This window comes from Schistosoma mansoni (assembly GCF_000237925.1).
Source record: "Schistosoma mansoni, WGS project CABG00000000 data, supercontig 0126, strain Puerto Rico, whole genome shotgun sequence".
In the NCBI taxonomy this organism is placed as follows: domain Eukaryota; kingdom Metazoa; phylum Platyhelminthes; class Trematoda; order Strigeidida; family Schistosomatidae; genus Schistosoma; species Schistosoma mansoni.
In genome coordinates, this window is record NW_017386035.1 from 875,320 (window position 1) to 902,700 (window position 27,381).

General features: G+C 40.0%; 1 protein-coding gene across 1 annotated transcript; it reads left to right on the forward strand.

Annotated features, from left to right (window-relative positions):
* On the forward strand, positions 1-27,102 carry Smp_138670 (39S ribosomal protein L19, mitochondrial precursor, putative). Its single transcript, XM_018790231.1, has 6 exons — positions 1-78; positions 123-297; positions 14,614-14,747; positions 19,574-19,761; positions 22,069-22,226; positions 26,832-27,102. Exons 1-6 carry the CDS (start codon positions 21-23, stop codon positions 26,989-26,991), a joined length of 873 nt encoding a protein of 290 aa, XP_018646407.1. The 5' UTR covers positions 1-20; the 3' UTR covers positions 26,992-27,102.
* Positions 27,103-27,381: the final 279 nt, after the last annotated feature.

Genomic DNA, 27,381 nt, shown 5'->3' on the forward strand with positions numbered 1-27,381 from the left:
ACTAGGTAATTTCTAAGTCCATGGCTAGTATGTTTGTTACAAGAGTGATTCCAAGAGTTTCCAAAGTTCCAATTCTTAGTAAGCTTGTATTAAAACTACTTTTTATTTACTCCATACTTTAGTGCCTTGTAGGTTTTCTCGGCAAAGACTACCACCTGAATACAGAAAGCAGTATTTAGAGAAAATAAGTAATGAGGCTCTAGATAAATATCGAAAATCGGACTTTGTTGCGTATCCTGCCCTAAAAACACAAAGGTTATGGGAAGTCCAACCACAAGAACCAAAAAAGGAGACGAAGTATGTCATATGTTTTGTATCGGTTCTGTTAAATTCTTCAATAACAATATTAAATATCGGTCAGAAATCTTTTACGTTGACCATAGTATAGTCGTTAAGCTGTAAGTGCGTAATTCAATACTGCGACTATTGAACTACATTGGGTTGATAACAAAATTCCCATTCATTAAAAAATTACCTGGCAGTTATTTATATACGCCTCAAGATATGCAAATAATTTTCGGAACATCTGCACTGAATTATTTATCGTGTTTAATTCTTACCCAAATAGTAACACTACGAAGTGGGTTCTAGTATCCCGAAGGAACAAATGGAGTATGAACCAATTGTTGGTCACCGGCCACTATGGGAATGCATCTCCTTACGCTGCTCCACTGCCTTGTGGGTTAGACCTTTAGGTCAAAGGCCTCGGGTGTCAGTCAGTTACAACGTAGGACCAGGCACACATATGCATCGATCCAAGTTGCCATACCTCGTTAGCACAACAAGATGAACACCGGATTCATAGAAGTAATTAATTTAGTGGTGGTAGTATAAAAAGAAAGGTTGTATATAAGGATATAGTACAGAAAGGAAGAACGTTATGAAGCAATTTTAATCTCAAGGTTTAAGGGAAGATAAAGAGTGTATACACCTACACCATTGTGATCGATTCTGAGCCATGTCACCTAGAGTCTCTAAACATTGGTTACGATAGTCACGCGGACCCCAACCAAGTAGTCTGCATCTACCAACATGGCTCAGACTAGAAGTTAGTGACTTCAAGCACTGATGCCACGTTTTGGTTTAGCCGCCCCTAACTCTTTTCCAACCATCCCCTACACTAGTCAGCATAGCGCGTCGTGGTAATCGATGTTCAGGCATACGTAACACGTGGCCTAGCCATCTCAGTGGATGAAGATTCATGACTCCATCAACTGATTTACCATCATTCCCTAATACCCTGCGTCTAACCTCACTATTACTTACCCGGTGATCCCAGCAGATGCGAGCAATATTTCTAAGGCATCTGTGGTGAAATACTAGTAACTTACGAGTATCTTCTACTCTTAATGGCCATGTTTCACAGCCGTAAAGTAGAACAGAACGAACTGCTGCGCAGTATACTCGTCCCTTAATTGATAGACGGATATCTTGTCTTCGCCATAGGTGACGTAAGTTGGCAAAAGCCAAACGAGCCTTTTGAATCCGTGCTGAGATTTCGTCAGACACCAACCCATTAGGGCTGATCAGACTTCCAAGATAAGTGAAGTTGTCGACACGTTCGACTACTTCGCTCCCTATCCTTAGTTCAGGTGTTGACGCAGGCCAGTCCTGGAGTAACAATTTACATTTAGATGGGGAGAAACGCATCCCAAATATCCTGGCATTATTACACAGTTCTAACAGAAGACTGCATTTTGCCAGCGTGTTCACCAAACAGGACTATGTCATCTGCGTATTCTAAGTCGATAAGTGAACCTCCTGGTAGAAGATCAATTCCTGAAAATTCAGTCGACGAGAGTGTTATTTCCAGCAATAGGTCTATAATGAAGTTAAACAAAGATGGGGATAGTGGACAACTTTGTCGGACACCACTTGAGGTTGTAAAGTCAGATGATAGTTCGCCATAAGCTCTCACTCGACTGGTTGTGTTCGAGTAAAGAGCCTTCACAAGGTTTATGTACTTCTGAGGTACACCTTTCAATGACAGACACTGCCACAGAACCTCTCGGTCTACAAAGTCAAATGCTGCTTTCAAGTCAAGAAAAACTATCATTGTCGGACGCCGATAAACATGTCTGTGCTCTAAAACCTGACGAATAGTGAATATGTAGTCGATGCAGCCACGACCAGGTCTGAAGCCAGCCTGATTTTCTCGTGTTTGGAGTTCACGAGTCTTAGTTAGGCCCCCTATAATTATTGAGGCTAGTATTTTAGATGCTATGTTAGTCAGACTAATCCCTCTATGGTTATCACAGGATGATTTGGACACCTTCTTATATATTGGGACAATAAGAGATTGTGACCAGTCAGATGGGATTACGTCCGTCTCCCAGATTTTAGCCAGAATATTAGTCAACCTAATCGCTAAAATTGGACCACCATATTTAAAGACCTCTGGAGCCAATCCATCAGGACCAGCTGCTCTTCCTCGTTTCAAATTAGTTATAGCTTTTTGAACTTCAGGTAGGGTCGGGGGACCTGCTTTAATGTTCCATTCAGACTGTCTGGGAATAGTGGGTAGTTGTGCAGTAGCTGAAGGACAGCTGAACTGCTCCTTAAAGTGTTCCACCCATCGTTCTAAACGTCTGGGCTGAGAGCAGATAAGGGTTCCATCTTTTGCCGAGATCGTTTCACTAACATTTGACTTCTTAATTTCGGTTTCTTTTATTAGTCTGAATAGTTGCCTGGTGTTGCCTACAGCCGCTGCCTTTTCCATCTCTTTTGCTTTCGTTGCCCACCACTGCTCACGATCGTTCCTTAGGCTAGATCTAATTTGTTTACGCTCTTCGTCGTGTTCAGAGCCTGATGGGATGAGTTTACGTGAATCCATCAGTGAAATAGACTTAGAAGAAATCCACTGGTTTTTTGGAGCCCTATGGTTTAAATAACGAATAGATGTTACTGCTGTTTCCACAGCTGTTCGTGTGTCTTTCCAAGCAGCATCTGGGTCAGTCTCGTTTACAGAACTGCCTAGATGTGAACTCAGTTGTTTCTGGAATTCGCATTTGGCTTTCTCGTCCTCCAGTTCAATCCTAATGGGTCTTCTTAGTGTAGTTTTCCTGCGTCCAGTGAGGCGCAGACAAATGCGCGCTCGTATTCAAGCGTGATCAGAGTCTGAACAAGTATTCCAATACGAGCGACAATCTTCAATCGAGCCTCTCCAACGATGGCTGATGGCAATATGGTCTATTTGAGTCCATCGTTGTTTTGATGCAGGTGGTCGCCATGTTAGGCTATGTCTCTCCTTATGTTTAAAGTTAGTGTTTGCTAAAAATAAACGATTGTCTGAGCATAGTTGCAACTGACGATCACCATTATCGGTTCGTTGAGCCGGAATACTAAAACACCCACCTAAATGTCTTTCTGTTTGAATTAAGCTGCCTACCTGGGCATTAAAGTCACCCGCTACGACTACTATGTCTGAGCGCTTAGCTTTCTGAAGAAGCTCAGAGAGCTTTCTGTAAAATTCATCTTTTACTTCATCATGGCTGCAGTCAGTGGGAGCGTAGGCAGAAACGACGAGAAGGCAACGACGTGTGTCCCTATCCTTCCGAGTTCTTACGGAGCCATTTAGCCGGACAGCACAGGCGACTGTTAACGGGGATCCATTCTAATAGTGCCTGTTCTGCCCTTGTACTTAGTGCTATGCCTACACCTGCAAGTCCACGAGAACTAGCCAACGGGTCGCCAGATACACGGAGGATGTATTTCGTTGGCTGTCCATTTTGGCGAGGTGAGGTCAAGTGAATGACCACACTAGGATCCTGTATGCGTGTTTCGGAGACACAGCATACATCAATGGTACGAGATTCTAGGGTTTTGGCTAAGGAGGCCTGTTGACCGATTTGGCATAGGGTACGTACGTTGAAGGCTCCAATGTGTAGTTTAGTAGACCTGGGACAGCGTTTCGCGCACTAGAATCGTTGGCCATGGTGACACTTGAGGAGGAAACCGAGAGAGGAAGTTTAGTGTTGAAAGTCAAGGTAGAAGGAATAGTAGGAATTGAAGAAGGAGATTGATTATGAATACAGTGGTCTTGAGTGCTGTTAGAGGTATGAGGGCAGTTATCACTTCCCGGTTGCCCACACCGTGGAAGGGTTCTTCTAGAGGTACCTGAAAAGGAAATTGGGTTAGGAGTGGTCTTAATGACCTGAGAGCGTGACCGCAGTGCCCAAGGGACAACTGCTTGAGGTCGGTCACACACGACCTTTTTGTGGGTAGTTTTTGTGTTAGCTCCGTTCTTCAAAGGACCTTACCGCCGGAGACGGATATCCGTGGGATAAGGCGAGGTGTGCATTTTTAGGGTCGACCTTTTCTAACCCCACCCCTCCTTGTGTGAAGGCAGCATTGCTGTCATGCTGGTTGTCTGAAGGAAACACCTTACTGCCGTCACACCTCTGTACAGTCAGCAGTACGACTTCGCCTTCGGACCTTGGGTTTGCTGCTTTTAGTCTCACCGCTCTTCAAACGACCTGCCTGGCATGGTAGGACTTTGAGGAACGATTGTTCCAGCCAGTATAGCTCGATTGAACCATCACGATAGGCAAGCCCGACCACCACGTCAAGGTAGCAGCAACGGTCGGGGCCTCGGGTGTGGGCCCCTAAGAAAACTACCTGCTTAAGTTTGGGCACCTGGGCGGTAGTATTCCAGCCCTCACACAAATGAAATGAGATTCGTGTGGCGCTTATGTATCTGGTGACCCTTTGTACCAATATTTATGTGATCAAATAAATAAATAAATACCAGACACCTACCTAAATGTCTTTCTGTTTGATTTAAGCTACCTACTTGAGCATTAAAGTCACCTACTACGAAAATAGTCCCAAAAGGCTGTTCCCCTGTATTGAAAGATGAGCTTAGAGAAGTGATGGGATTCTTTCATTTCTGATTTACCAAAACTCACTAGAAAGAGGTCAGACTGGAATTAAAAATAGAAATATCCCAGCAGATTTGACTTGGATAGTTCTAAGTAAAGTCTTCGATAAGCTTTCTCACCTAAGTTTTAGATTTATATATATATATATATATATATATATATATATATATTGCAATGAGTGAGAATAACAGGTATTCTGTCGCCATGTGGTTTTGAGGAATGGAGTCCCGCAAAGAAAAATCCAGTCTTTTTCTTCGATTTGACGTGAACAACCAAGTGTAGCAGTCATATATTCTATTGCTTATGGGTGACGTATACACATTCAGCTCGACTGGTAAGATACAATTACAATAAGATTCGAATATGGTGGTTGAGTGGAAAAACCAGAAGTGATTAGAAATCAATTATAGTGAGAGTGTAGTAATACAATTCAATCAATGTGTCGAATTACATATCTGAGAAACAAACTGAATGTCATTACCCAAAGTTACTAGTCGTAAAGATTTAGGAGTCATAATATGAGACAGTTTTAGAAATATGGGTAACTATAGTAGTAGCTGCCAAAGGCTCCCCGGTATAATGGGTAATTTGTGATTCAGATGGAATGATGTTTGCGATATTATACCCAACACTTGTGAGGTTATATTTGGAATATGATGTCCAAGCAGCAATTCTTTCACTTGAATACGAAGCAGCTACGCTTGGAAGGATTTAAAGAGGACGGACCAAGATGGTGAATGGTCTTCTTGACCCATCTTACGAAGATAGACCTATTTCTGCTATATTACCATAGGTTACGAGGTGATCTGATAGCGGTTTACCATATGCTGGATAGTGGTATTTGTATTAGTATCTCCTAAATCTTTCACACTTCTACCTAGGATTGATTATAACAGGAGATTCCTAGAAATTTCAAAAGCCGTGATCAAATCATATACGTCCCGAGTTCCCTCCCAGGACACCTTTTGTTGGTGCATTCAGTCTTCAGTAATAAGGATAGTAGGTTGGTGAACCTGTGTTAAACCCTACAGTTTGCCTTCCAGTGAAGGTCCAGTTTCTCCTTGGAAATGTTCACTGATGGGGCTGATACCACTTATTCGGGTAAGGCGTTCCAGTCATTGACAACTCGATGAGAAAAACGGGACCCCACCTTTAGTTTATTAGATCGCGGTTTGTGAACCTTCTTGGTATGACCTCGGAGATTATCAGTGCTGGATGGAGCAAAAAGATAAGACATATTAGTACCCGAATCATAATTAAAGATACGAAATGCCAGTATAAGGTCACCTCGCGTCCCTAAGACAAGGGGAAGAGGTTTAGGCGTTTTAAACGCTCATCGTAAGGGAGTTTAGATCATTCTTCCACTTGATTCGATCCTCAAGTGGTCGATCTGGTCGAATATGAATATTTGATTCACGAGTTTTGTATGCCTTGTTCGATATTACGTCTCTTTCCTCAAAATTCCCGAGTACTAACTTCAAGATCCTCCTTTATTGGGTCTCGTCTTCAACCCATTTACCGAGTCTTATTACTTTCGTGATATGTACCCCTGAAACCTCTTCAGGCAACACATTTCTGACGACATATTCCACTAACTGCAGATCGTGTGTGTGTCTTTTAGCAGGCTCATTGTCTGCCTTGTTACAAATAACCAAATTAGGATTGTTAAACATTCACCCAGGTAGTGTGCAACAAATACGTCAAGCTGCTAATAAACTGGAATAAACGCTATGCAACAAGCACAAAGACTACGAAAATTGACGTGTGACGAAAAAAAAGTTGTGAATAGTTAATAAATAACGACATTACAAATCCGCGACAACATGTAACATGTGAGCGAGAACCAGTGACATGACTTTTCGACTATGCCCTCTTCTAGATTCCAAGTAATTAAACTAGGAACGTGTTTAACCTCTTTAAAAGTCGTGTTCACGGCTTTCGACCGTGATGTCAGATCCTGTCTGTTAACTGCTGGCATCTTACTGTTAACTTTCCTTTTAACAGTGTCGTGTGAGTCGACCAAATGACTCACAACAATGTTTTATGAGGTCAAACTTTTCCCATCTACGATAGGGTTAAATATCGTCTTACTTTCGGACTTTGACAGGTAATCTGACACGTAGAATGTGAGTCCAACAAGGACTTTTCAACTAAACGAGCGCTTTCTTTGGCTATCTTTCCTTCTCTCCTACGTTTCTGCGTCATCCATTTCCCACCAGTCGCAGCATCCAGATTAGAACTACTCGGGACAACAATGGTTCTACCTGGATAATAAGTCGCTGCTGTAGCAACTTGGCCACCAATATCTAATGGTGTATCGCCCATTAATTGTTTCGGGGTAGAAAGCTCTATATCGTGTTGCACAGTTGGGTGTCTGGCACATGCCGTGACAGCACTTACGACATTGACACATTCTTCGTTATCAGTACCCATGTTAACGGTACAGCCCTCGCCAAACTTTTTGTTAGCTAATGCCTCTAAATGCCCTGGTACGGCCGAGAGTGGAAAGAGCCCGCTCTCCCTCTCGAAATGCTCTCACATGGCCACATGCATACAACCACTGCTTGGGGAGTCCTACTCACTGCCTTCTCGTGGCGGGGATGTTGTTTACGAAATCGAGAGGACAAAAAGCGAATGTCCGACGCTTTAACTGGGTTGGTGGACACGGCGAGTCCACCTAGGGGTGTTGGAAAACCCTGATTCCAAACCAATGGTGCACATGGGCTCCAGGCTCCTGAAGGAACAAATGGCGTATGAATCAATCGTTGGTCACCGGCTACCATGGGACTGCATCTCCTCACGATGCTCCACTGCCTCGTGGGTTGGACCTTTAGGTTAAAGGCTCCGGGTGTGGCCCCCTAAGGAATCCACCTGCTTCAGTTTGGGCACCCGGGCGGTATCACAGCCCACGTATAAATAAATGAAATGACAATTACTACTGGAAACACTATTCTAGCTTCAATTAAAATTCGGGCAATTCACATTCACTGGATAACATGCATTTTTATTTTTTTATATATTACGTCACTTGTCTACTCTATTCTCACTTTTGTGTGTTCTTATTTTCCAACTTATACAGCAGGTCGCCTATGGTGGAAATCCTATCTTATCTAAACGATCTCCAGTCACTGTCTGGTTGAAAGTGAATGCTTCCACCGATTATGAATACTGAAACCACGTACGCCGTTCAAACTGGCTTCCTTCAACGTTCGCACAGTAATGCAGATCGGACAACAGATAGGGCTGTCTATGTCCTTAGAGAGTCTTAATGTCGATGTTTATTGTCTATCCGAGACTCGTATTCAAGACTCTGGTGAAGTACTACAAATTCGCTATCCATCTGTCACTCCGAAAAGCTTGTTTCACGTGCGTTTATCCGGGGACCCTGTGGCATCCTCGTCTGGTCTTGCTGGCGTTGGTGTCGCACTAAGCGCTAGAGCTGAGGCAGCACTAATCGATTGGATCCTCATTATCAGTCGGTTATGTGCTGTTAGATTACAAAGTTCCATCAAAGTGAGAAGAAATCGGCGTGAGAAACGATGTCTTTTCGTCATCTCCGCCTATGTCCCGACAGATTGCAGCCCGGATGCAATCAAGGACGAATTCTACCACCAGTTAACAGTTCTTCTCCAGAAAGTTCTCTCGACAGATATTGTAGTACTAGCCGAGGACTTGAACGCTCAGGTCGGGTGTCTAGACACAGAAGAGAGTCGTTTAGGTAACTGACGGAGACTTATTGGTTGCAGGTCAGATAACGGGGACTGTCTAATGCAACTGTGCGCAGTCCACAACCTGTTTCTGGCTAGCAATAACTTCCGGCACAGTCATCGCCAATGTGCCACCTGGACTCAGATTGATCACATCGCGATCAGTTACCGCAGGCGTGGTTGTGTACGAAAATGCCGCTCCTTTTGGAGTACCTATCTGGAGTCTGATCATGCCCTTGTTTGCGCTAATCTTACTTTTCAGTGGCCAATAAATTCATCGTCCCAAACGGATCGATCTCCGTAAATTGGTTGCAGCTTCAGTCAGTCACAACATAGAACTTCGTACATACGTACATCAGTTCGAGTTGCCATGCCACATTAACACAGAGGTACAGTTGTCGATTGAAGTCCTATAGTGGTAGAAGTAGTAAGAGTATAAGCAGTAATTCAAAAGATTGGGGTTTGAAGATGTTATTCAAGGAGTATTATTCAGAGTAATAAATTTGGAAAGAGAATACAGATAGAGACATGAAGAATTCAGAAGATTAGAATTTGGGAGAACACAAAGAGTGGATGCACCTTTGCCATTACAAACGATTTTGAGCCATGTCATTCAAGGTCTATAACGATCGGTTGCTATCATCTCGCGGATCTCAACCAGGTAGTCCACAGCCACCAACATGGCTCAGTCCACTTGTCAGTGACTTCATGGATTTGTGCCACGTTTTAGTCTGGCCGCCCCTATCTTTCTTTCAACTTACTCCTACACCATACAACATAGCAGCTTCTGTGGCAACTAACTATCAAACAGAGCTAGGTTCAAGGCTAGCTAAAGTATAGATGAGCATTGGTTGCAATTACACGACGCCATGAAAATGGCGAGTAAAGTCGCTTGCGGCTTCACGAAACGTCCCGCTTATAAGCACTGGTTTTCCTCAGGCTCCTTACAACTCATCGAAGCCCGTCAGTGTACTCCGGGTGACTGTGAGTTTGACCACAAACGAAGGCTGTTACTTAACGAAATTGGGCAAAGCTTGCGTAAGAATCGAGAAGCCTGGTGGTCGGAGTGTGCTAATGAGCTGGAAGCAGCAGCTGCATCTGGTAACTGCTGGAAGCTCTTCCGACTCATCCGAGCCACTAGCAGAAAGAAGTCTGGTGTAAGCGAAACAATCTGTGAAGATGACGGGATGTCAGTCACTAACATCTGTCGATGTCTTGGACGATTAGCAGAGTTTTTCGAAGGGCAGTTCAACTGGTCTGCTGCTCCGGCAACATCAACCAGATTATCCTGCCCTCCATGGCCGGTGAAGACTAATCCACCAAACGAGGCGGAAGTTCGCAAGGAACGCTACAAATCACCGGGCCCAGATGACTTACCTCCGGCTCTTTTTAAAGATGGTGGTGACTTTCTGGTTAAGGAACTAACTGTGTTGTTTACAAAGGTTTGGCAGTTAGAGAGTGTTCCAACATCGTGGAATCGGTCGATAATTATCCCTATCTTTAAAAAGGGTTCACTTCGTTCCTGTAACAACAACTATCGGGGGATAAGTCTACTTCCGATTGCGTCCAAACTATTGACTTCCGTGATAATTCGTAGATTGTTCAAAACTCTATTATTTATTTATTTAAACACGTATATATTGGTACAAAAGGGCACCAGATACATATGCGCCACACGAGCAGTGTAGTTAGTGTAGTGCGTCATTTCATTCGATTTGTGTGAGGGCTGTGATACTGCACAGGTGCCCAGACTGAAGCAGGTGGTTTTCTTAGAAGACCACACCCCGAGCTTTTGACCTTTGACCTAGAGGTCCAACCCACAAGGCAGTGGAGCATCGTGAGGAGATGCAGTCCCATGGTAGCCGGTGACCAACAACAGGTTCATTCTCCATTCGTTCCATCAAGATACTGGAGCCCATGTGCACCATTGGTTTGGAACCAGGGTTTTCCAACTCCCCTAGGTGGACCCTCTGTGTCCACCAACCCGGTTAAAGCGCCGGAGATTCGCTTTTCGTCCTCTCGATTTCGTAAACAACACCCCCGCCACGAGAAGGCAGTGAGTAGGACTTCCCTGGCAGAGGCTATATATTCGCGTGACTATGTGAGAGCATTTCGAGAGGGAGAGTGGACTCTCCCCACCCTCGGCCGTACCAGGGCATTTGGGGGCTTGGGCTTTGCGGTCACGCTCCCAGGTCGTTAAGACCAACATTAATCCAACTTCCTTTTCAGGTTCCTCAAGAAATACCCTTCCCACGGTGTGAGCAGCCGGGAAGTGATATTAGGCCTCATACCCGTACCAGCACACAAGACCTAGTTGGTCACATTCAAATTCTTCCTACACTTCCTAATAACTCTCTTATCTCCACGACTAACCCTTCTCACGTCCTTTTATCACCTAGCATCGCTAGGGCAAAAGGTTCAAGTATGTGGAACTTTATTCCTATTCTCCCCCTCGAAGTGCAAAATGTTACTTCAGGATTGGGTTGCACTAACTTCTAGTCTGAGCCATGTTGGTAGATGTAGACTACCTGGTTGGGGTCCGCGTGACTATCGTAATAAATGGTTGGAGACTCTGGGTGACATGGCTCAGAATCGATCACAATGGCGTAGGTTTATACACTCTTTATCTTCCCTTAAACCTTGAGATTAAAATTGCTCCATAACTTTTTTTTCCTTCCTATACTATATCCTTATATACAACCTTTCTTTATATACTACCACCACTAAATTAATTACTTCTATGAATCCGGTGTTCATCTTGTTGTGCTAACGAGGTATGGCAACTTGGACCGATGCATATGTGTGCCTGGTCCTACGTTGTAACTGACTGATTGGGTTGCATCGGCGCCTGAACTAATGATTGGGAGTGAAAGTAGTTGAGCGTGTTGACCGCTTCACTTATCTTGGGAGTCTCATCAGCTCTTGTGGTCTGGTTTGTGACGAAATCTCAGCACGGATACAGAGGGCTCGTCTAGCTTTCGTCAACTTGCGTCATTTATTGCGTAGGCGATATATCCCTCTACCAACCAAAAGACGAGTTTACTGCTCAGCAGTTCGTTGTGTCCTACTTTATGGCAGTGAAACATGGCCGATAAGAGTAGAGGATATTCGTAGGCTACTAGTGTTCGATCATAGGTGTCTTCGAAGCATTGCCCGTATATCCTGGGACCACCGAGTAAGTAGTGCAGTTGTTAGGGAACGGGTACCAGGTAATGATGGCAAATCGATTGATGAAGTAGTGAAACTTCATCAGTTGAGATGGCTGGGACATGTGTTACGTATGCCCGACCACCGACTGTCCCGACGTGCAATGCTTTATGGTGCAGGAGTAGGTTGGAAGAAAGATAGGGGCGGCCAGACTAAAACGTGGCACAAATCCATGAAGTCACTGACAATTGGACTGAGCCATGTTGGTAGCTGTGGACTACCTGGTTGAGATCCGCGAGATGATAGCAATCGATCGTTATAGACGTTGAATGACATGGCTCAAAATGTTGAGATGACCCTGCAATTTTCCCGCAAGCGACATGACAAGCTCATGGGTCATCAAGGAGCATTTCAACCAATCAGCGATTAATTAGAAGTTATGTTACTAAAATAACGAAAATGGAAAAGTCACATGTGGAGATCCTGATTGGCTGATTAATGCACTGCTACTATGTTTAGCAGTATTCTAGAATTTTCGGTAAAACTCAAGGACTCTTAAATTACTATAAAATCCCTATATTTTCTGTACATAAATGAACCCTGTAGTAAAGTGCTTCCCATACACTTTGTGCCTTTTCTCTGGTCTTCAAGTCACGGAGTAGTTCTAGCTCGGGGGTACGGAACTAGTTAGGGAAGCGAATATAGCGTTCACAATCGGCCAGATATAACACAAAGTCGTTAGCAATGGCAAAGGTGCACCCACTCTTTGTGTTCTCCCAAATTCTAATCTTCTGAATTCTTCATGTCTCTATCTGTATTCTCTTTCCAAATTTATTACTCTGAATAATACTCCTTGAATAACATCTTCAAACCCCAATCTTTTGAATTACTGCTTATACTCTTACTACTTCTACCACTATAGGACTTCAACCGACAACTGTACCTCTGTACTAATGTGGCATGGCAACTCGAACTGATGTACGTATGTACGAGGTTCTATGTTGTGGCTGACTGATATGCTTATTCGCTTCTCTGCGTCAGATTCGTTTGATGTGCTCATAACTTTGTGGTCTGCGCTATCCGATGATAAACTGCAGTTGCCGCTTCTCTTTGCCTTCTGATTTTAAACACCGTTGCGATTTATATTATAACGGTTACTGGGGTGATTGATTAACGAAGCAAAGCCACTACACTACATTTATTGTGTATAATTTTTTAACGACCGTCTTCAAGAATAGGACAGCAACTAACTTTATCGGAATATTAACAAGAAAAAAAATGTTTTAGCAAGCGCTCAGCGTAGATAGCTAGAAAACAAAATATGATTGATAAGACATTGATTATAAAGAACTGAATTCTTAAAGTCGTTTCCATGAGCCAAAAATATTTCTAATAGTAAACTTCATATATTCATGCGGCAATTCCAAACTAAACTAAAAGTAAATATTAAAGGGATTCCTATATTGCTGGTACCTAAGCCGAGCTAATACAGTATGTAATCTACCGACTTTTTGATAAACCAAATACAAATTTTGTTTAATCCAATAGTTTTCTAGGCAATGTTATCAATTATTCACGTTATTATATAATTACTATACCATGTATTTATATCAAGCACTTCTGTAAATAGAAAAAGATGTGTTTTAGATTTAGTGAATTTCAATGTTTTTGTACTAATAATGTAATTTAAATGTTTTATGAAGAGTATACTTACACACCTGTCTCCGTAATAATCCGGATAATTGTTTTAACCTCTCGGCTGGATCCCTGTACCACTCAATCACCATTTCTAGTGTCGGATTAACCCAATCTGTTTTGTCATCAGTAGTTTAAGGATGAATCTAACCCTTTCGCTTAAGAACCATCTATACAACACCATCCTGATGAGTTTCTTGATATACAATATTCTGATTTGGCAGTGTGGGAGTCATACTAAAAAGTCTCATATTCTCAACGTCTTTATTAGCATATATTATTTTCGTAGTTCATTGACCTATAGGTTTGTAGCTCAGTTGTTTGATCTCTTCACTTTCAATCATTAAGTTATAGATTTGAGCTTTGATTCATTTAAAATATTTTGGGTGACTGGTTTTATCACTAAATCACACAGCAAACCTACTGGATTGCCTTTTACATAAATTTTTGTTTTGTAGATGTGTTGTTTTTTAATTGTCTCAGTAAATTATTCTAGAAAGATAATTATGGAATTTAAATAATGCGGAATTTCAAAATAGGTGTTGTTGTAGAAACTGTTCTTATATACTAGCTTGTTAAATAAATCAACATTGTTCGTAATTGTCATTATATCATATGTTTCATACAAAACACGTTCATAATTTTTTAGTTCTATTGATCTGTATCAGATAATTGTAAAGTCGTTAGTCTCCAATGTGCCAGACTGTGAGCGTACGTTTAAAATTGATTGGTCTTGGTACTTATTATATTGACAAGTTTCCCTACGTGTAAGATTTAGTTAAGGTTCATGTTGATGGATTTTGATGTGTTTATACAATGATTAGACTCGTTTACGACCTACTAATTTATCTATTAACCACAACAGAAAGGTTGCAAATCGACTAATAGGACTGTTGAGTTGGGAAACTATGATTTTTGTGGTTAATCAACTTTTCATTTTGAGTGATGAAAATATAACATTAATTAATGAATCAAAACCAATATAAAAATATAGCTACAAAGCAATGATATAATCATATATATATTAAAACAAAGTTTGTCTAAACTGTACGAAATAATTCATCAGTACTAGCTTATTCAACTTACACTTTGACTTATTTCTTGCCTTTCCAGCTTTATACATAATTTCAATTCTTTATAATGTTCAAATTTAGCATTTTCTTAATATATGTTGTTTTTTTAGGGTCAGTTGTTGCCGTAAGGACTGCTGATAAATTTGCGCCAGACCAATCACATCGATTCATGGGTATTTGTATAGAACGCTTTAATGAAGGTTTGTGGACAAAATTTACTCTTCGTAACGTGATTGAGAAAACAGGTTTGTTCTTTTTTAAAACGGATCTTTTATTTGTATTCCTCATAGTTGGTTTGTAACAATGGGCATGTAGATAGCTACACTCGCTCACTCAATTTAAAAAAATATACCTCCATTACCTTCACGCGACCACATATCTTATACTCTGTGAGTAACTCATCTCGTGTGTTTTTCTCTTTATATTTTAATAATGGATACGTGATGTATGGGCGAGAATGACGATGATTGGTTGTCTTGATGTCAGTCAGTAGGCGACAACGTAGGACCAGGCACACATATGCATCGGTCCAAGTTGCCATACCTCGTTAGCACAACAAGATGAACACCGGATTCATAGAAGTAATTAATTTAGTGATGGTAGTATATAAAGAAAGGTTGTATATAAGGATATAGTATAGGAAGGAAAAAAAGTTATGGAGAAATTTTAATCTCAAGGTTTAAGGGAAGATAAAGAATGTATAAACCTACGCCATTGTGATCGATTCTGAGCCATGTCACCCAGAGTCTCCAACCATTTATTACGATAGTCACGCGGACCCCAACCAGGTAGTCTACATCTACCAACATGGCTCAGACTAGAAGTTAGTGACTTCAAGCACTGATGCCATGTTTTGGTTTGGCCGCCCCTAACTCTCTTCCAACCATCCCCTACACTAGTCAACATTGCGCGTCGTGGTAATCGATGTTCAGGCATACGTAACACGTGGCCCAACCATCTCAGTGGATGAAGATTCATGACTCCATCAACTGATTTACCATCATTCCCTAATACCCTGCGTCTAACCTCACTATTACTTACCCGGTGATCCCAGCAGATGCGAGCAATATTTCTAAGGCATCTGTGGTGAAATACTAGTAACTTACGAGTATCTTCTACTCTTAATGGCCATGTTTCACAGCCGTAAAGTAGAACAGAACGAACTGCTGCGCAGTATACTCGTCCCTTAATTGATAGACGGATATCTTGTCTTCGCCATAGGTGACGTAAGTTGGCAAAAGCCAAACGAGCCTTTTGAATCCGTGCTGAGATTTCGTCAGACACCAACCCATTAGGGCTGATCAGACTTCCAAGATAAGTGAAGTTGTCGACACGTTCGACTACTTCGCTCCCTATCCTTAGTTCAGGTGTTGACGCAGGCCAGTCCTGGAGTAACAATTTACATTTAGATGGGGAGAAACGCATCCCAAATATCCTGGCATTATTACACAGTTCTAACAGAAGACTGCATTTTGCCAGCGTGTTCACCAAACAGGACTATGTCATCTGCGTATTCTAAGTCGATAAGTGAACCTCCTGGTAGAAGATCAATTCCTGAAAATTCAGTCGACGAGAGTGTTATTTCCAGCAATAGGTCTATAATGAAGTTAAACAAAGATGGGGATAGTGGACAACTTTGTCGGACACCACTTGAGGTTGTAAAGTCAGATGATAGTTCGCCATAAGCTCTCACTCGACTGGTTGTGTTCGAGTAAAGAGCCTTCACAAGGTTTATGTACTTCTGAGGTACACCTTTCAATGACAGACACTGCCACAGAACCTCTCGGTCTACAAAGTCAAATGCTGCTTTCAAGTCAAGAAAAACTATCATTGTCGGACGCCGATAAACATGTCTGTGCTCTAAAACCTGACGAATAGTGAATATGTAGTCGATGCAGCCACGACCAGGTCTGAAGCCAGCCTGATTTTCTCGTGTTTGGAGTTCACGAGTCTTAGTTAGGCCCCCTATAATTATTGAGGCTAGTATTTTAGATGCTATGTTAGTCAGACTAATCCCTCTATGGTTATCACAGGATGATTTGGACACCTTCTTATATATTGGGACAATAAGAGATTGTGACCAGTCAGATGGGATTACGTCCGTCTCCCAGATTTTAGCCAGAATATTAGTCAACCTAATCGCTAAAATTGGACCACCATATTTAAAGACCTCTGGAGCCAATCCATCAGGACCAGCTGCTCTTCCTCGTTTCAAATTAGTTATAGCTTTTTGAACTTCAGGTAGGGTCGGGGGACCTGCTTTAATGTTCCATTCAGACTGTCTGGGAATAGTGGGTAGTTGTGCAGTAGCTGAAGGACAGCTGAACTGCTCCTTAAAGTGTTCCACCCATCGTTCTAAACGTCTGGGCTGAGAGCAGATAAGGGTTCCATCTTTTGCCGAGATCGTTTCACTAACATTTGACTTCTTAATTTCGGTTTCTTTTATTAGTCTGAATAGTTGCCTGGTGTTGCCTACAGCCGCTGCCTTTTCCATCTCTTTTGCTTTCGTTGCCCACCACTGCTCACGATCGTTCCTTAGGCTTTTAGTTAACCTAGATCTAATTTGTTTACGCTCTTCGTCGTGTTCAGAGCCTGATGGGATGAGTTTACGTGAATCCATCAGTGAAATAGACTTAGAAGAAATCCACTGGTTTTTTGGAGCCCTATGGTTTAAATAACGAATAGATGTTACTGCTGTTTCCACAGCTGTTCGTGTGTCTTTCCAAGCAGCATCTGGGTCAGTCTCGTTTACAGAACTGCCTAGATGTGAACTCAGTTGTTTCTGGAATTCGCATTTGGCTTTCTCGTCCTCCAGTTCAATCCTAATGGGTCTTCTTAGTGTAGTTTTCCTGCGTCCAGTGAGGCGCAGACAAATGCGCGCTCGTATTCAAGCGTGATCAGAGTCTGAACAAGTATTCCAATACGAGCGACAATCTTCAATCGAGCCTCTCCAACGATGGCTGATGGCAATATGGTCTATTTGAGTCCATCGTTGTTTTGATGCAGGTGGTCGCCATGTTAGGCTATGTCTCTCCTTATGTTTAAAGTTAGTGTTTGCTAAAAATAAACGATTGTCTGAGCATAGTTGCAACTGACGATCACCATTATCGGTTCGTTGAGCCGGAATACTAAAACACCCACCTAAATGTCTTTCTGTTTGAATTAAGCTGCCTACCTGGGCATTAAAGTCACCCGCTACGACTACTATGTCTGAGCGCTTAGCTTTCTGAAGAAGCTCAGAGAGCTTTCTGTAAAATTCATCTTTTACTTCATCATGGCTGCAGTCAGTGGGAGCGTAGGCAGAAACGACGAGAAGGCAACGACGTGTGTCCCTATCCTTCCGAGTTCTTACGGAGCCATTTAGCCGGACAGCACAGGCGACTGTTAACGGGGATCCATTCTAATAGTGCCTGTTCTGCCCTTGTACTTAGTGCTATGCCTACACCTGCAAGTCCACGAGAACTAGCCAACGGGTCGCCAGATACACGGAGGATGTATTTCGTTGGCTGTCCATTTTGGCGAGGTGAGGTCAAGTGAATGACCACACTAGGATCCTGTATGCGTGTTTCGGAGACACAGCATACATCAATGGTACGAGATTCTAGGGTTTTGGCTAAGGAGGCCTGTTGACCGATTTGGCATAGGGTACGTACGTTGAAGGCTCCAATGTGTAGTTTAGTAGACCTGGGACAGCGTTTCGCGCACTAGAATCGTTGGCCATGGTGACACTTGAGGAGGAAACCGAGAGAGGAAGTTTAGTGTTGAAAGTCAAGGTAGAAGGAATAGTAGGAATTGAAGAAGGAGATTGATTATGAATACAGTGGTCTTGAGTGCTGTTAGAGGTATGAGGGCAGTTATCACTTCCCGGTTGCCCACACCGTGGAAGGGTTCTTCTAGAGGTACCTGAAAAGGAAATTGGGTTAGGAGTGGTCTTAATGACCTGAGAGCGTGACCGCAGTGCCCAAGGGACAACTGCTTGAGGTCGGTCACACACGACCTTTTTGTGGGTAGTTTTTGTGTTAGCTCCGTTCTTCAAAGGACCTTACCGCCGGAGACGGATATCCGTGGGATAAGGCGAGGTGTGCATTTTTAGGGTCGACCTTTTCTAACCCCACCCCTCCTTGTGTGAAGGCAGCATTGCTGTCATGCTGGTTGTCTGAAGGAAACACCTTACTGCTGTCACACCTCTGTACAGTCAGCAGTACGACTTCGCCTTCGGACCTTGGGTTTGCTGCTTTTAGTCTCACCGCTCTTCAAACGACCTGCCTGGCATGGTAGGACCTTGAGGAACGATTGTTCCAGCCAGTACAGCTCGATTGAATCATCACGATAGGCAAGCCCGACCACCACGTCAAGGTAGCAGCAACGATCGGGTTGTCTTGATGAGTCAGACATTAGATAGGATGATAGGTGTTATGTGTTATATATATTCCCCTATCCTTATTATGTATTAACGGTTCCTTGTTGATGGACACTTATTGATTGACTGTTCCTTGTGTCGGATTTTGGTGTGGAAATATATTGACATTGTAGTCAGGCTAATCTCGTGTTCTTGATCCGAGTTGTGTTGAAGTCCTGTAGAATAGACACTGGGTGGGAATCTAGTGTAGATATTCGTCTAAGGTAATTTAACGTCCCACATACGTGTGAGAAGTGAAAGGACTGTTATAACAAGAAACCCCTAGAGTTATGACCAGCATCATTTACGTTTATAACAATACGTCACTAGGTGGTATCACAGCAAAGAATAATGCTACAACCTTTCTGATCCAGTGACTGAAAAAATTAATTCATATAGCTGTTATTCAGAAAACATATTTTGGTCAATAATGTATGCTCTTACATTATTATAATCAGTACTTATTAACAATGTGTTAGCCTGAAACCCTCTACCGATTGTGTATGGTTCTTTTTTGAAAATTAGTTTTGTTTTCCCTTAGTAATTCTAGCTATATCGCATATTTAACAAATCTGATAACTTTCGATGAATCCTTTTCGTTCGTACACATTAAAATATAATACTCTCTTTTAACTAACAGTCAAATCACTTTCTCATTATCTACTATTTTAGCTGTTGAAATTCAGTATGAATTATATAATCCAACCATTCAGTCAATTGAAGTATTATTACTAGAGAAACGTCTAGATCGTAACCTTTTGTATTTACGTGATGCTCCATTGGATGAAAGTCGATTTCCATTTGATATGTCACGTATTCCATATAATCCTTCTGATCCTGTCCCAATTAATGATAAGAAAGTATGTTTCTATCATAATAATATCAGGAAATCTTATTCATTAGTAGTCATATCTTGTTACTTAATTTATTTGCTTGTTGCAGTTGTTGTTCGTTTTTAAGAAAACATGTTAGATATTATACTCACAACCTTTATGAATGGTAAATGCGACAGTAATATATGTTTGTTACCATATCATCATAAAAAAGTAGGAACCACTTAATTTTACCAATATTTTTGGTGGATATTCATTTGATTCTCTTAATCATAGCAACTTTCTCTTTTCTGTTTGATATTGTTATATGAACTGAACTCAGTTTGCAATGAAACTAAAAACTAAACGTTATACCCACTGTTTTTCCATATATATTTGCTGATTTTGAACAGGATATCAATCTAAATTATTTCGTTTTGGGCAATATGTCATATAGGAGAAATATTAAGAAAGCTGTTTATTGTCGTACGATCAATTATCAGAATATATGTGGAATGTCTAACTGACGATTACTCACCAAAATAAAATTACAGATACAAGTTTCCTATAGGTGAACTGATGCCAAAAGACGAAAAAACTGACCAGTAAAATGTTTTTTTTCACGCCTCAAGATAAAAGGCTTTTATACAAAGTTCGCAAGTGGAAGTCACATTATGAAATTTGCAAACAATATAACCCGTTGTCATACATTGATATCTAAAAGTCACTTTACATCCAGTAGATTTAATAATTCTAATATCAGTTATTCATGTTTCTATTATGATATTTTTGATCAATAAATGATATAAATCAGGGATAAATATTGATTTATCACTTAATTTCAGAGTATTTAGCAAATCAAAGTTCCATTTTTACTGCCCACATTCAAATAGAAGATCTAAAAGTTTTTCATCTTACAGAGTTATTTATTATTACTTTTATATGAACACTTTCGTATATCCATATATGAATTTAGTTATTTTCTGAATCTTTTAACATTTTACTGTTACATTTACAGGGGATTCTTTTTTTTAATGATGTTAGACTTTTTCAAGTAGAACATTATTAATAATATATTTATTCTTAGGATCCTTAATTGTTCCACTTGTATCAACGAAGTTTGGTTGATTTCTTCAAAGCATTACTCGTGTATTTTGTGACTACTGGGTTATGAATAGGGTACTAAGTAGAGATGGCAAATCGATTGACGAGGTCAGTCAGTCAGCTACAACGTAGGACCAGGCACACATTGATGAGGTAGTAAATTTCTATCAGTTGATGTGCTTGGGATATGTGTTACGTATGCCTGTCCACCGCCTACATCAAGTGTTGTCTCATGTAGGAGTAAGTTCAAAGAAAGCTGTGGGGGGGGGGCGAACAAACAAAGATATGGCGTCAGTCCGTAAAGTTGTTGACTGTTATTTTGAACCATGTTAGCAGGTGTAGACTACCTGGTTGGTGTCAGTGCAATGGTCGTAAGAGGTGATTAAAGACATCGTGTGATATGGCTTATAATCTATCTCAGCGGTATGAATGAATCCACTCTGTCTTGCGTTAGATCCTGGGTCTCAAAATCTTATACTGCATTTCTTTCTCTATGGCTGATCCTGTTACTCCTAGTGTAGTGAACAGAACACGACTGGGGACAATCGAATGTATTTAGGCAAACATTACAGACTATCTCGGTAAATTCTGATAACCAAACAATGAACAGTCAATTTGCAAATTAACAACCAATTGTTTCAATCTTCACTGTTTCTTCTCTAATTCCATTGCTCATGCATTTTCCAAACGATTGCGCTTCATTTCAGTTCTTTCCTCATCGGTCTTCTGCCAAAATACATTCTATGTCTGACCAACACCATATACTACTTATATAGATATAAGTAGACCACACCACACTAGTACTCTAGAATTCAGCCTGATCATTTTATCTCACTGTCTTAATATAATGTGGAAACTTGAACCAATGTACACACGTGCCAGGTTCTACGTTGTATACGACTAACTGTATTTTTATTATATATCTCTTTTTGGTAGTAACTCATTGATATACATTTATCTCAACCACGGTCACGTATTCTGCCTTGCTAATGTAATTTTGAAACACTATGAAACGTTATCTACAGTCAAAACGTAGATCTACTATACTAAACATTAAATTGGTTTTTATGTCCCACTTAACAAGTTTTTCTATATTTACTAAAGAAATGTAATGGTATTAGTTTATAAACCAAATTTGTTGACTGCTGATAGTTATCATACTAATGTCATCCTTATTTAAGTTAAAGCTGTGCCTATTGTGCCAATTCTTATGTTTTAAAATCTGTGTAACTGATATTTTATTTACTATAGGTAAAACTACTTCCGCCACCATGGGCCTTCAAATGGTATCTACATGGTTACCGTGGTATACATGACAGCATGTATGATTATTTAACTCCACAACAGTTATCTGAAATTCAAGACAAAATAAATCTTGTCGATCGATATGATTTGATGAAAATGTATAGGTAAGGTTTTACTAATTTTAGTCCTCTATTATTAAGTTGATATTTATGTGCTAGTATATGCTACCCCTCTTCTTGTGCACACTATTAGTCACTCATCACAAAGAACAGAGAACATATAACTTTGGTGCGATAGTCTTCATACTTCAGTCAGTCAGAAACAATGTAGAACCTAGCATAAATGTTTTATATTAGTCCACATTACTACATATCACATAGATGCAATGAAAGGGCGAATTAACAAGGTGAGAGCGAAGGAGTTGAGACAGTAAAATTGATCTTAGTACACAATTAAACATGAATCGTTTCGAAAAAATGTTATCCAGAAGTGAAAAATGTAGGATATTCTTTGAAGGGCAGTTCAACTGGCCTGCTGCTCCGGCAACACCAACCAGATTATCCTGCCCTCCATGGCCGGTGACGACTGATCCACCAAACGAGGCGGAAGTTCTCAAGGAACGCTACAAATCACCGGGCCCAGATGACTTACCTCCGGCCCTTTTTAAAGATGGTGGTGACTTTCTGGTTAAGGAACTAACTGTGTTGTTTACAAAGGTTTGGCAGTTAGAGAGTGTTCCAACATCGTGGAATCGGTCGATAATTATCCCTATCTTTAAAAAGGGTTCACTTCGTTCCTGTAACAACAACTATCGGGGGATAAGTCTACTTCCGATTGCGTCCAAACTATTGACTTCCGTGATAATTCGTAGATTGCCATCAGGCTTTACTCTAATATACATGAATATTTATATGAAAATGTTAGACCAATCAAGGCTATTTGTGTCAATAATCACAATGAAATAGAATACGTAATCAAGCATAATAGTTAAAAGTACAAGTTGATAGTGGAAAGACAGGTGTACTGATAGTAGTAAGAATAGTAAATTACGATAACAAAAGTCTTATCAATAATTAAACATAAGAGGTCAAACGTGGGTAAATAGACTAGAATAGTAATGATTCATCCACCTAGCCCGTCATCTCAAGATCGATCAAGAAACCCAGCCTCGTCCATTGCAAAACATCTAATGATGAGTGGTCATCAAATTGACCCAAAATCAGCCTTTAGAGTTGTGACATGTCATCAAAACCCACACACACTCAAACTACTCGAAGCTATCTTGATTGGTCGGAAAAGTCCGACTTTGTGTGTTCAAAAACAACTGTACGTTGACCTTTGTTTACCATGGTTCTAGTGAGTGAATGTCATGCTAAATAAGAAATTTTGACCTTATCTTCAAAACTGTATTTACACGAATAACATGTTGCTTGTATGTGACTGACGAGAAAGCACGAAGTGGTACTATCTCACAAAATTTGTCTTCTCATTTCTCTGTTCAAATTTATCAAAGGGAACCATTGTTTAGAATAGTAATCACAAAACATTAAAATCATTACGTAATAAGAAGTGTGTAAGTAAATAGATAGTGAAGAATACAAACGGAAAGAGGTAGAAAATTACAAAAAAATGATAACCAAATTAAGATAATAAATAAAAATAAATTTATTATAGAAGGGGTTTTGTGGAGACTCACGCTTTCAACTATAGAAAAATAAATTTTACAAATAATAATAATGTCATTTATTAAGTTATGTCCGGCCATGGAAGGGATAGGGGGGTTACGAATTTTTTCTGTACACATAAATTGGGATGGAATGTACGAATTCCTATGGCTTCTGCTATATGAAGTAGACGGGAGCGAACTCCGTTGGGAAATGATGGAGGTATACGATAGATCACTTGGAATGATTTCAATTTATCAACAATATTACCACTATCAATTAGATGTGCCAAGATAGAAGTTCGTATTGTTTTTATTTGGCCCTTTCCAAACCATGCTGGTAGATGTTCACTCATTCGTTGGTTAAGTTGCCTAGTAGTACGCCCGATGTAGCTATCTCCACAGGAGTAGCTGAACTTGTAAATGCACATAAAGGAGGCCAACTCTAGTGACTGTAATGCAACATATGTAGGTGAAACATCGAGACAACTGAATGTGAGGGTGAAGGAACACAAACGATGTTTGAAACACATTCCTAAATCCTCAGATGAGAGAACAAATCAGCGATAGCATTACACTCGATAGAATCGGGTCATACAATTGATTTCGTTCACACAAAAATCCTTCAAAAAGATTTCAATTCTTACAAGGAAAGGCAAACAGCTGAAGCCCTATACATTTGGGCTGATCCAAACAATAATAATAGGAGGGATGGAATACAATTAGCAGTGCATGGCAGCTAATCATTAATAAGTAAAAACCTGAACTCCTTAACGTTTTTTATCTATTTCGTATTATCTAATTGACAACAATTGCTTTCAATGATTCTAATCAGTTGTCTTATCGGAATTTGTTAAACAATTAACTGGAACATTAGAAATGACACATACATACAGTTTTTAAAAATTTACAATATGATCATAAATGTCTGAATTTCAAAGATATATACATACATTTATTTGTGTATATATTATTCTATAAGTTAAGAAAATATTCTGACTCATCAACTCTTGAGGTATCTCCTTATAAATTCACTGATAAGAGACAATATATAGTGTAAATGTAATTTTTCCTCTCACCTCTTACGTTTTCTATACAATATGTTATATTAACGCTTATCATTTCACATCACACATCTCTTACACACTAATACACATACCTAGTGTAGACTTTGTTAACATTGATTGGATGACCTATTCAGTGTACAATGAACCCGGAGAACCATGTACCTATTTATATTCGATAATTTTGATATTTGATTATAATTCCTTGAAAAAGCTTGGACCAGATTGCCAGGCGAAACGTTGGATTTACTCCAAATTCATTCGCTGAGATTTTACAAATATATATTATTCCTATTTAATGTCTTACATCAACTTGGCGCTCAAATACTGTGACATTCGCTCTAATTTAGACGAGTGTTCTTATATATTTTAACTGATACGTTATTGAATAATGGTTATTCATAAACCGCTGGAAGAGTTGCAATACGATTAGGCCTATGACGCTTCTGGCACCCAAAAGCGAGTTTATATTACATTACCATTTAGAAGTGACTCAAATAGTCTCATATTGAGACGGAGACTAAAATTAGCCATAAACAGGACATTCTATGCAGCTCAACTTGTCATCATTGAAAAGACAAGGTCGATGTTTCACCAAAAACCTAAACAACACATAAGCGATTGTGTCACATCCCATTGTGTATACCAATTTACATGTATGTGCGGAAACACGTACATAGGGAGGAGCAATCGTGATCTGCAAATAAGGGTGGCGGAACACATACCTAAATGGCTGAAGAACCAAATGAATTCCAATGGTCAAATAAGATCACAGGATAGACAAACATCTTCCTCCATTGCGAAACATTTGGTTGAAACTGGTCATAAGGTTGACATCGAATCAGCGTTTGTAGTGTTGTACAAAAGCCTTCAAGGACGTATACTAAGGTTTATTGAAGCCTTGGCTATACGGAAATTGAAACCCCCCTTATGTGTTCAAAAACAATTTGTTCTTAGCCTTAACCTATCCTGGTAATGCTGATTTATTATCCAGAGTAGTCATCACATTGTTTTTGTGTACTTTATTTATTTTCTTACCTTAACCTGTCTAGTTGACCTTTTAATTTTCATATAAAAATGTCTTAACAAGTATATGTGTGATCAGATTGTTCGAAATGTATTGCGCTAATATATCACATAATTCTGATAAACTTCGTCTTCATATCGCATTATCGAAGTTCCATATTTAGAAATCTTACGCCGCTTACCTTTATCACTGTCCATGTTAAAAACCCTTACTATCTTTCACTCTTAGTGGCGACGAACAAACTTAATGTAAATTCAATTCAAATTTCTAGTTGTGTTGTTTAGACCACATACTACTATTATGAACACATCACTAATCAGCTAAATATTATTTGAGAACTATATATCTGGATGTCACGACTGAACGACGTCGATTGCAGGTCCAATGTTTAGAAAGCATTCACAGTCATCTCAATAATGTCATCGATACTGAAGATTAGGTTTTAGGTGGTAACTCTTTAGTAACAGTCTCTGAACTGTTAATCTGAATTTAACAAGGTTAGGAAATAAATTTATTATATTCACCATTTTACAATAGTCGTCCAGCATTTTACTCACAGTGATTTCAAAAAGGATATCTTGTCTTATCAATAGGAATGGGGTTTACGATAATGTACAGAATACATATTACACATTAACATTTTCTTGCCAATTGTTTACGGTTCTGATAATGCTTCTTCAATGAAGTAAATTACTAAATACTGATAGTTGCATCCTGTCTAATCAATCAGTAAATTACAATCAACATGAAAATGACAAAACAGTGCTTCGGCTCACATTGTCGTAGTAAATCAGTACAACAAGATGAATAACAAAGTAGTTGAAGTAATAGTCTTCCTCTATTTTTCTCTCACATTAGTTTTATTAAACAAAGTGTACTAAGAAACTCTAATAAATACTTATCTAAATAATAGTGTCCAAAGAGTTTGATTTAGTTAACTTTACGAAAGGTTATTTCCTTTATCAAGTAAATATATATTGTTTAGTACATGTTTTGACTTTTTTGGACATTACAGATCACGATTGTGCTTAGAAGAAGAACGAATAGCTTTAGGTGATGTTCAAATTCAACATCAGGATCTTATACGTCACCATGAACAACGTCGACAAGAGTTAATCGACAAACATAAAGAAACCCGAAGGACTGATAAAACTACTGCTCATGGTGGTCGTTAATATATTTTCCACTATTGCTGTGAGACTGCAACATTTTCCTCTGACGTTTCCTTTTGTTGAGTTGTAAATATATACTGTCACTTAAATAAACTTTTACAGTAAAAGTGATTGAAATTCCCTTTACATTTAACATACTTGGTCCATGATAATCTCGACATTAGATATATACGTGTTTAGTCTTTTCAATTGATTGACTACTGGTTAGTGACCAGTGCCATGTTTGCCAGGTCCTTCTTAGTGCATGTCAAATTTTGTCGACCAAGTTGCAATGTGGCTACTAGTCTAGGTAACTTGACATCGCGTGCACTATGTTGAGATGAGGTGTTGGTCAAAGGTAGTCGGCAGGAAACCTTAGATCTAGGTCTTGTGCTGTTTTTACTCATCAGCAAG